This window comes from Battus philenor, unplaced genomic scaffold (assembly GCF_028537555.1).
Source record: "Battus philenor isolate CCGP_79_NKW_IND1 unplaced genomic scaffold, ilBatPhil1.0.hap1 SCAF_18, whole genome shotgun sequence".
Lineage (NCBI taxonomy): Eukaryota > Metazoa > Arthropoda > Insecta > Lepidoptera > Papilionidae > Battus > Battus philenor.
In genome coordinates this window covers 8,460,572-8,472,763 of record NW_027181680.1, presented here as the reverse complement: position 1 = coordinate 8,472,763, position 12,192 = coordinate 8,460,572, and the positions used below count along the sequence as shown (strand labels likewise).

The 12,192-nt window shown below is 32.0% G+C and overlaps 1 protein-coding gene across 1 annotated transcript in view; it reads right to left on the bottom strand.

Annotated features, from left to right (window-relative positions):
* Nucleotides 1-12,192, bottom strand: part of LOC137920129 (PAS domain-containing protein cky-1-like) — a 168,801-nt gene that overhangs the window by 16,436 nt on the left and 140,173 nt on the right. Inside the window, exon 8 of the mRNA XM_068763362.1 lies at nt 11,197-11,303. Within this exon, the coding sequence (XP_068619463.1) occupies nt 11,197-11,303 (107 nt within the window). The remainder of the gene's footprint in view (nt 1-11,196; nt 11,304-12,192) is intronic.

Sequence of the window (12,192 nt, the reverse complement as noted above, 5' to 3'; positions counted from 1 at the left end):
AATACACTATGGACGTCCCAAACTTTTTTTTAAATTATTGTAAATGTTAATAATATTATCATAAACATATTATGACGCCACATTGTGAATATTGACTTCTTTAAATTAATTTCTCAAGGAAATTCGGAGGATCTAAGCCGTTAATAGCTTGCTACGTACTACCTCTTTCCGAATTGAGATTACTATTTCATTTTTTTTACAAAAAAGTTAGTGAGCGCGCAATTGCTCGCCAACCCTGAAGTTTGTGGGCGGCAAAGCAGCGGACAGATTACTTCTTCAGTTCATAAATATTTATTTAATTATTTTCAGATATACAATTTATTATTTTAGTAATAGCTATTAAACTAGTTGGTCTAGAATGCATCTTAATTATTATAAATAATTGGAACAAATGTTAAAGTTTCCGGACGTCCCTAAATTAGAGCCTAAATATTGCTTAACATGTTTCTGCTAGTTAACTTAAGTTCAAAGTTTAATAAGAAATGAACTCGGAATAAGAAATTTGATTGCGACTATTATTTAATTCAGCGGTCGATAAATTAGAAAAGCAAATAAGCGATAAACAGAATCTCAAGCGGAGTTAGTTTTAATGACTCTCTAGGGCCGCCACACGTTTTGATTTTTATTTAAAACGATTTATCCAAACACCAATTACATAAAATGTCTAATTAAAATTGAAATTATTGTTTTTTATTCAACATGGAATAGATTATATTTCTTATTAACAACAACTGTTCGGAAGATAAAACACTCAGACCTGAGCACGGACAAAAAAACTCGGTTGGATTATGCATTTTTAATAGAACATAGAATTACATGTATTTCAAGCACGGCAATGATCCGGAGGCCCAGAGCGAGACATGATTCTCAAGGTATCACAAACAAAATTTGCATTCCTAAGACTCGACTACAAAGAGTGATTTTTTATGGGCAACAAAATACGCTTGCGCATTAGGATCCAAGATAATGTCCAGAAAGAAATGGAAAATACGTTTATTTGTCTGGAGTCACTACAACTGAAACATCTTCATACTACATAACAAGCTGTTTCAATGTTCATTAAATTTATGATTTAGAATCTCCAGAAAAAAAAATAGACTAACAGATCTTCTTTCGTCTTGTAAAGTCTGAAGTATTTAATATTTGAACAGGTTGTAGACTAGTTTTGGCGTCATTAATAAACATAATTCATTCTATGTTGAATAAAGAATTTTTAAAATTTAAACAACTTGGCTATCATGTCGAGAGCAATGAATAGATTCAAACGATTATTTTGCGCGGCATCACAATGCTAACGTTTGTCTTATATTAAAAATATATTCTATCCTGCTTAGTAAAAAATTCTGGTAACCCGAGAAGTCCAGCGATTGTCAAAGGAAATATAGCGTCAATAAATATTGATTCGGTCTAAGGTCGCTATTAAATATGCGATCTAAGCGCAGTCGGCTAGGACATCCGTGTGGGCTAGAACATTAAAGGACCTTCGCTCACCAACATTCATTACTTCTATTTATGTAACGTTCGTCTATTCCACCTAATTTAATAACATTCCTCTCTCTTAAGCGTTCCATTAGTTATGACGATACGTCTGCTTCTGTTTTAGTAATCTAAAATTAGGTAATATATACTTGGAAAATATATTTAAACTATGACAAGGTAAAATGAAGCGTATTTTAAAAATTTAATATAATGCCTTTTTGCTAGTAAATGGCCAATATATTTTTTTATATTTAAAGTCGTTTTTATACATACAATCGACGAGACAAGGAAAACATTAACTTTAAGCTAATGGCCTTGCTTATAATAAGGTGAAAATTATTGGAAATCTATGGGGGGAGGCTTATGTTCAACAGTGGACCTTCTAAGACTAAAATGATTGGTTGTCACATGACAGATGTCAAAGCTTAACCGCCTCAGTAGAGACGGATGTTAAATTTTTCAATTTTCCTTGTATATTTCTTAATATTTTTGTGTTGTGTGAAGAAGTGAATTTGAGTGACAAATATTATATATAATGATACATACCAATAATAAAGTGTAGTGTATATATAAATAGCGCAAGTTTTGCAGTGGGCGTCTATCGGGTGAAAAGAAGTGTTTATAAAGATATTTTTTTAGTTATATCTTTTTTTTTATTTACACTTTATTGTACAATAAAGTGTAAATAAAAAAAAAACACCTGCAAAATTTGCTAAGGAATATCTTTAATTATTTATACATAATTATCGTCTTTAATCAATTTATTACCGAACACCAAGTTTCTTTGTTATATGTTTTTTTTCAGAATGTTAAATATGTTACATAATGTAATAGTACACTATAATTTCTTTATTCTAGAACTATGTAGTAATAAAACCATATTGTTATAATTCTTCTTTTCAAAATTTAAGTGATTTAATTTCCAAAAAAAATATTAATTGAATTTGCGGTTTTTTATTTTTTAAGATTTCTGCTAGTACGTTGCTTGTGTACGTTTTTGAAATTACAACTAGAGGCGAACATGTAATTTAACTATTGAATACAGGTTTAGTGCTTTCCGCGACTTATCTTGGCCTATTAGTTTTAAACGAATTCGCATTTCAATCGTTTAACGCTTGTTTGTAGGCGTTAATAAATTAACAAACACAATAATTTCCAGCTCGGCGTTATCAGATGCCAATAATTGTTGACATTCCCACGAAACACCTCCGTATCTGATCACGCCACGCAGTAAATCCAAAGCGACAGTTAGCGGGCAAAGAATGGAATTAAATGCTAATACGCCCAGTATTATCTACCCACTTAGATCGCAAAATAGGAAAGTTGACAGACGCATGTTGGGTACGTCCGTTTAAGTTTATCTTTTAAATGTCATCTCATTAACAGTTTCTTGTATTTGATCATTTATACATAATAATATTGGAAATATGGTAATCAGCAAAACTCAGGTGACCACAGTGGTAATAAAATATTACTTAATTCTCTCTTACTATCACTTTTCGAGGTATTCGTTGGATAGTAGACATGGACAATACAAGGCTTCCATTACTTTACTACTTTCGAATTCATCTATTAAAATATTAAAAAAGTGAATATCTCTCATAACAATGGCAACATATACTTTGGTCAGTGGTGGCCCAGCGGTACAGGATTGCGACTTGCGATCATAGGTCGCGGGTTTTGATTCCTTGGATACCATGTAATATAATTCATACTTTGAGCATTAGCTATATCATTTGCCACTGCTCGCAAACCAGTGTCCAGAGGATGACCATCAGCATCCTCTGCGTACCATAATACCACACAGCGCAAAGCAAACCCTCCCGCCAAGCGTGGCGATTATGGTATATCCCCCATGACGACCAGAGAATTGACGATTACGACAATATATACTGAATCGGAGTGATATAATTTTTTTGGTTCACCACTAAGCGAGTAATACGTACGCACAGTTATTTTGTAAGTATACACCGATAATAATCACAAAAGTAGTCAATACTGTAACATGATACTGCATCGCGAAGCACTCATAGAATTTTATTTAATGAAAATAATATGAATACAGTAAACGGCTTGAATATACATTTGTATAGCAAATAACAAGATTTACATATCTAATATCTTAGATAATCTTCAGGTGTGTTAAAAATATTGTTATTCCTACCAACGTGTAAGAGAAAGTTGACGAACTCGCGAAACATAAGCCACGTGAGCGATTTAATCGTGTCGCAAATGTAAGGTATACTTTTAAGTTCGTGGTAGGACTTTTGGCCTACTATTACATGGAAATATTCTCACTCCTAAGTTTATTTGTTTGCGATATTTATGCGTAGCAATCAAAGCAAGTGCCTCAATATATCATCCTTTCGAATTCGTCTGCAGTACTTAATCTCATATAATAATATGTAGTGAAATCATATAAAAATCAGATACAGTGTTAGAAACTGGAAACATTAATAAGTTAATTTTGTTAAGTAATTTTAATTATCTGTTTTGGATATTAGAGACAAATAGAAAATAAAGCTTATAACAAATTTAACTAAAATACAACATCATCAACATGTTAGCCGACAGACGTCTACTGCAAGGTATAGGCCTCCCCCAAAGGCCATGCGCTGTCCGTATCAACGACTTTCTGTGGCCTTGACTATTTCGTCAGTCCAGATCGCCGATTGAGCAGCTTTCGGCCCTAATGAAAAAAAGTTATACACAAGTCAAATAAAACTAATGAACAAGTTATTATAGTTTTATTCTGATCTAAGAATGAAAATGAAGAAAGAAAGGCGATGCATGAAAGGAAATATGAACGTGAAGGCCGAAAAGAGATTGTGAAGAACAGAAGCTAAGCATATAAGAAATTGAGAAGGATGAAAAGAGAATGATGAATATTAAATTACGATAATTAAATGTAATTTAAATACTGAATTAACAGTTAACCCGATAATGCAAATAAAAAGGAGAAAATAAAAATGAAATAAGACATTGTATACATGTATATGGAGGATATGTGGAGGTGGTCAACACATGCTAAGGGAGGGGAAGGAATTGAACCAGACGAGTATCGGAATGGTACCCACGTGAAAGAAAACCAAAAAACAAATAATCCAGACTTTGGAAGACGACTAAAAGAACATGTTTCAAAATAGACACGTAATACAAGAAAAAAGGATAAAGTTTAAAAAGTAGGAATTAAATTGATTTAAAAAGTAATATAGTATAAGTAACAGATTAAGTTTCAGCAATAATAATTTATATTAAATAATTTTTTCTATTATTTAATTTTAATTGTACTTTTTAAGTAATATTCAGGATTTGTCGTCGTATGTTTATTTTATTACTTCATTGTTCATAGTTTAAATATTTGTTAAAGAATATATTTTTAAATGTTATGAATCTAAATAAAGCTCGTGACAAGGCACTTCACAAAAACGTAAGATGAGGTAAATGTTTAGCCGAAACACTTTCGCTTTGTGACGATGGTGCTTGATGTTCGCTGCGCGAAGGTGAGGACGGGTCGAGAGCGTGATCTGTGAATTGATTATAATCATACGACGGTTTATGTGTGACACGCCATGTGAAAAAAGAATACAACTGTTGAGTAACGTAAGGAGCGAGGCATCTTTCTCCTTATAGTAACATTGGACTCACGATATACATAGCATTAGAACTATTAAGCCAATTCGTAGGTTTAATGACACTCAGAACATGAACATATTACAAGAGTTTTCCTAAACTAACAACGAAAATAACCGCCGCGGGAATTTGTTTTCATGCCGTTGTTATAATATATATATAAATTTAGGGCCTTATTGGTAGACACACGGTTGCTCCACGAGAGATGGAGAGAGCTATGCTAGGATTTCTCTACGAGGTTAATTCAGGAATGAGGAGATTTGTAAATTTCGACATAGTTCATCAAATTTACAAGATAAAATGGCAGTGGCCACATAGAGCGCTCAATAGATGCCAGAGGCCGCCAGAGGCTTGTAGTTCTGGACAGATGACTTGGATAGTGTTGTTGAAAAACGTTGGCTGCAGACCCCTTCCTACAGGTCTAATTGGAAATATATAGGGACGCCTATGTACAGCGGTGGACGATCTACGAATCAAATGATGGTATGATGAAGCAAAATAAAATCTTTGTAACTATATTAAATACGAGTTTGTAGACTGAAACGGTAGACAGACTTAACTCTTACAGCTGTTTTTATTAAGTTTTTATGTAATTCCCAAGACAACAAGTGACGTGAAACGAATGCAGTTATTGAACAATCGCGATCGTATCCTAAGAGGGACTAATTAAAAAGAATATGAAGACATTAAGTAAGTTTAATTTAGATCGAAGTTGTGTACCTGTTCCGCGCACTTAAAGAAAGCCGTTAACTGACCTTAAGGGTGGAATTTCGTAAACTCCGACAAATCTTGGCTAATCTCAACTCGTAAGGAATATTCCTATATTCATTTTAAATCTCTTAGCCTTTTGAATGTAGAGATATAATTATAAGTTCGATAAGTTGAAAGTATGTTATATAGATAGATTAATCCTTTCTCCTTATAAAATGATATATCATTATTTTTGTAAAAAATATTCGCTATCTCTTCAAATCTTTACATCTTAATTAAGAAAACACAGAACCACAGTTCAAAATCCTTTCGAACTGTTACTATATTACACCAGTCACATACAAAAAACACACTTGGGGCAGAGACAACAATACGGACGTAAATATTTTTTTAATTTTTAACTATTATTGCTCTTTCCTTTTTCTTTCGCTACAAATTCTTTCTCTCTTTTCCCCACATCCTTCACGAAATCTTTAATTGTTTGCGTTCTGATCTTCTTTCGCCTAACTTTTTTGTCTATCTACTAATTACATTGGATGTTATTTCGCAGCATTTATTATGTGTTTTCTTTGTTTACAATTTTTGTTTAAACATTTTATTTATTTATTCAATGACACACTTAATTAATATTTTTTTATTTAGGCTTGTATTCAAGTAGTCGGCCTTTTTACCTGACCCTTTATTTTAATCCTTGCTTTTGTTCTTAGCAATGGCATGCAACATCTTCACCAACAAACTGTGTATAGTATGGCAATTTTCTATTTACTTTTTTCGGATAAATACAAAGAAAGTAAAAAAATTTTTGGTATACTAACTTATCTAACTTCCGGTGCCCATGATACGAAATAGTTCCTACCATAAGTTTGTTTTTGATAATAAATATAGATAAAATGAAATATCTTCAAATGATAGTTTTTCGAAAAATTAAACGTTATGATACAAATTACTCTAAAATACTTACAAGACATTTGATATTATTAAACTGTAACAAGAAACCTGCAACAAGTTTCGATCTGAGGAAATGCGAACAGGTTACATATCAATCATTCTGATAGTTATCCTCATTACTAAGCAATGCAGGTAAATGCATGATATTGCAGTTTCAATACCAACACCAACACAAACATACAAGCTTTCGCACAAACACACCCGTATTTACCCAAGCCGTACACAATCGTACACAATCGTACCACTCGTCAATCTCTTCTAAAACTAACATTCAAGACTGCACAAATAACTATCATTAACCTTCATTACATATTTACAAACGTACGTATTACATTTATATAAACAAATTTTATCCTTAGTGTCTTTGAATAAAGCGTCAATTTCAATAACAAAGGTTTCAAAAAAGAACTATGGTTGTATTGAACGCAGTGCAGAAACGCGTATATGCGCCTCATGGAGAGAATCAAAATAATTTGAGTAATCATTGGAATTGTTTGATAATCGGTGACGACAGGGACGGGCTTTTAAAGTGACCTTGATAAAATACATTCGTCTAGAGTGAAATCTATTTTTTTTTCTGAAAGAATCTAGAAGTTTGGGAGAGTTTCAATGACAAATAGTATACTTGTTTAAGCGACAGCTGTGGGGCCAAAAAGTTATTATCTCCATTCGTCTACATGTACAGTACCCTGTAAGTACTTGTATTTAAGTAATAAATAATAAGCATATATTTGGAAACTTGTGTATTCTAGAAACATAGTACCCCAGTCTTGATTTGGGTAACGTAAAATTGTTGCATATGATAAGATATCAAACGTAATTGATATTCATAACATGCATAGCCAACTGTAATAAAATTACGAATTAATAGAATAAATGGTTAACACGATATATCAGCTTGGTTCATCGCCTTCGTAGAATTACTAGAATCTTAAATAAAACTAACAGGTAACTCCAGAAGTTCGATAGTTTTTATGTACATGTTTTAAGAATATTTTTTTCAATAACTTAAATAATTTATTTTAAAAAGTTTTAACAGAGATACATTTTAATTTACTAAATATTATTTACTCTAGGCGGACCAACGAAATAATTAAGTTCGCAGGAAACATCGTTGCAAACTTTGGTAGAGGCCTATGCTTTGCAGTGTGCGTTTATTGGCTGAAAAGAAAAAGAGAGGAAGAAATATGATTTCTCCATTTCTTATAATTATAGCTTTTTACCGAGTAAAAGATTTTTGAGTCATGTAATATGTAACGATTATTTATTGCGATAATCGGAATGTAAACAGAAGTTTATTAATTTTATTATGTTGTCGACAGTCTAATATTAGCTTACTTATCTCACGTCTTTCTCTTTCTTCTATCGTCATGATAAATAATTTATTTTTCTCACCTATAACACTTTGTTAAAAATGTCTTTTTTGAACCGCTAATAGTGTAGCAATTCAATTTTAGACTTCGATTGTTTTCTGTTCTCATCACTCTTCACTATCTTTTAGAAGTGCGGGTATAATTCTACTCTACTAGATTTTTACTATAGTCATTAAATTTTATAGAAAGCCCTGAAAGATTTTAGCTTATTTATTATATTACTCTCCTTTTCATTGATACTTCATGAACATAATTTTTATCGCTGGACATCTAGTAGATTCGTCAAGCATGTTCTGTTACAAATTAAAAATGTAACACAACATATTTGTATCTATAACTTCTTTAGTTACATGCTACATCTACAATCTTATTTAGAGGCATATGTTTGTTTTTTTACTGAAATAGTGTCGATTATTCTCTTTTTACTAATGTCCGTTCGACCTTAACGAGAATAAATTATGTTAAAAATTATTTAATTTTACTATTTTTAACAAGGTCCAAATTTTATCAGTTATTATATTATCAATTATCTTCTATGCTATTATTTTGCACGAAGTTCGTATTATCCTGATAAGAACCGAAAATGCGTGCCGCCCCGTAAATTTTGTCTTTTAATTACAAATGTAACAGCGGGATACTGTTATCTTTACGAGGCATAGTTTCGACGCGGTCCCCATAAATTAATAGGCGCGTCCATTAATAACCATCAAATATTCAGGACACTTAAGCATCGGCCGTATAAATCATAAGTTGCGGATAAATGCGTGCCGCTTGTGCAGAAATTCATAAGAGCACATTCACATTTTAATCCAGCCCAAAGAGGAACTGACTGCATATTTACTATAATTAAATTTAATTCAAAAAGTGAATAAAGTTGAGTAACTGACGTATTTATGAACCTTGTGCCTCATTAAATTTAGTGGTGTTCTGTTTTGCACTGATGTAAAAAACCAAATATCTGATATTTTTGCGCACAGCCCGGTGCAAGAAAAATTTCATTAACAATATTTACAAATGAAAAGTGAACGTTGATTTTAATATTTGTACAATGAAATGACTCTCAAAATTAATCACTTTCGATAAATAACGAGAACAACCAAATTTTAGTGTTAGGATTGATTTTCTCCTCGAAAAAAAAATAGTTTAGGTTGCCGTCATAGCGGCTATAAACTTCAACTGTCTTCAGCGACTTTGTATCGAATGTTATGACGTAATCTCGATCCGTCGTGATAAGGGATTCTTGGAGTATAGAATAACGAATGCCTTGGGATAGGCGATATAAAATATCACAGTGCGAGGAACTGCGGTAAACAAGATTACAACGAAGTTACAGGGGTGCCGACGTCACACCGGCATGAAAGACGAAGGGGTTTTAGGGAAGGGAACCCTCACATCATCCTCTGAAGGCAGGGAACGTTGAACATCCAAAAATTTTGAATCTCGAAACCAGAAAAAAGTTAGTTTACTTAAATATCTTTAATGCGGATTAACATATAATCTAATAGTGTTGAAGAAAGAAAGCCTTCAAATTATGTTATGTTATGTATATATGTTAAAAAAGTTATGCAAGAGAAGAAAGAACTTCGTTTATCATTTAATAAGGTAAAACAAAGATTGAATTCTTCAGGTAGTTTAGCGCTTTCAAATTCGATGTGAACGAGTCTTTAGAGTTCAAAGTAAGCGGTCTAGACTGACGGCTCGGCTCGTATTACGCGTCGGCGGGAACGATTTATCATTACTACTCACAAATGCTCGGTGTCTGGACGTATGAATACGAAACATCGATTTCTAAGTGATTTCGAGGCAATTATCAACGTTATTAAATATTACGACAGCGGGGTAGATAGGTTTCCTTGGGAGGACGGTTATGGAGTTACAACGAAAGAGCAAACTTCCTTCGCTAAAGAATAGTCGCCAAGACTAGTTTGTTCCGGTTTGCAGAATACCATATTTTATATGCATATACTTCTATTTTTAGTTATACGTGTATATTTATACTGTGTAATTTTTGTATTAAAATAATATGTTATAATTTTTATGAGTAATTTGTAATATATACGTTTCTGTAATATATAAGTTTACTTTGTATAATGTATTTTATATATATTATAAGTAGGCTTCAGTATGCCTGCAGGTTATATTTTTTCTTATTAACAAATCCTTCCAACGATTTTTTGCACAATATCGCCCTTCTTTGCCTATTGTATATGATTTATATTTTTATTATCTATTGGTGTATAATAAAGAGTACATATATAAATAAATAAAAAATAATAAAAGGAAAGTTTTGGTAAATGACTTTTTTGTGATTAGGATGGATTTTATTGAATTTATGTGAACAGAGATTCTCCATCTCTTACATATATATGTAAATGTATATGAATCCTTTTAATTTTTGAATAGTCCTTCCGTTAGCTGTTTGAAATAACGAAACAGGAGCTGCAAACGTAGGTGGAAACCAGTTGTTGATGGTAATTCAAAGCTTCAAAATTATATATAAATAGCAATAAATTACTTGCATCTATCAATGAGGATTATAAATTCTAAACTTTGACTTTTCCTTTACAAGGTTAAAACGTTCATCTATGATAATATAAGTGGTTGCATTCTCAATTAATTCTTCCAGTTATTGGAAACGCATACATTAATAATAGACATTATATTGTAAACATAATCACAAAAAATATACGACATATTTGTTTAAAAATGTTTTCATTATTTTTAAGGTCCCAGAGGTCAACTGTTCCGTTCGGTAAGTTACTTGTTTACTGCCATTTTAAAAAATAAAATATTCAACCGATATTCTGATATTCTCATCCCAGTTCATTAGGTAAGCTAATGAACAAATGTACTTTACATAGTTTTTGTTTATAATCAATCGGGGCATTAATTAGTTGAACTGAATAGATTTTGAGTTAATTTTAATAATAAACCATATTATTCAACGATCTTAAGAAAAAAAAAAATGCTACAACAAAAACTTTAACACTAGCCAAAATGTAGTTCTAATTTAAATTAGGCGTATTGATCCAGAAAATAAAGAATGACTTACTTAATCGATGTTTACTTTGTGCCTCCTTGCAGCAATCTGGATGCAGAAGGTGATACCAACTGACGCCGTGGAGTGAACTTCGATCCCATCCAAGATGCCATTCGCTACTGGAGAGAAACAAAATCAATATTAGGATTAAAATATTACATATTTTTGTATATACTTTAGTTTCAGATTTTTAGACTGATGTGTTAAGTATTAAACAGTAAGTTCGAATTCGTAAACAATGTTATGACACAAGCCTTAGCTTTGAATGAGGTATCTCACTGAACCACTCCTACACTTTTTTTATTTTCCTTTATTTAATATTAGTGATCGATATTAGTAATAAATCATCGGGGCAATTTTTGGTGGAGACCTACGTCTTGTAGGGGGCGTCTATCAGCTGAAAAGAAAAAGAAGTAATAGATAACCATAATAAGAAAAAAATATGAGAGATCGGAAAAGTTGTTCTAACTTTTCCGATGACGAGGCGTGACTAAAGGATACAGGTATTACTTTTTTTAATTTCGCAACGAGTTTCAAACAAATGAAGTCTTCTTTCATCTAATAATCAAAGAAAAGTATTTGTTAAATAGAAATTTTAACTTATACTGAATCATAACTACCGTGTCAAAATCTTGCAAAACATTTAACGCCCTGAGCGCAAGGCCTAACATTTGATTGATCATTGAGTTGACCCCATCAGATATTTGCTTAGCTGCGCCAAGTTCACTTTAATTACATTTATCATTACTTTTAATCGAATGCCGATGTAACAATTGTACTAAAACAAGGTTAAGAGTTTTTAATTGCACGGCCATTTATTTATTTGTCTGTAAGATTTATCTGTAAAATGATTTAATACTAAAAAAACACTGATTGTAATTACTAATAACAAGCGTTATGGATATGGCATATTTTCTCAGAGATATCTTTAGGGAGGCCTGTGCCTTGCATTGAGTGTCTATTGGCTGAAATTGCAACAACGTTATGTCTACATTATTATTTTGTTAA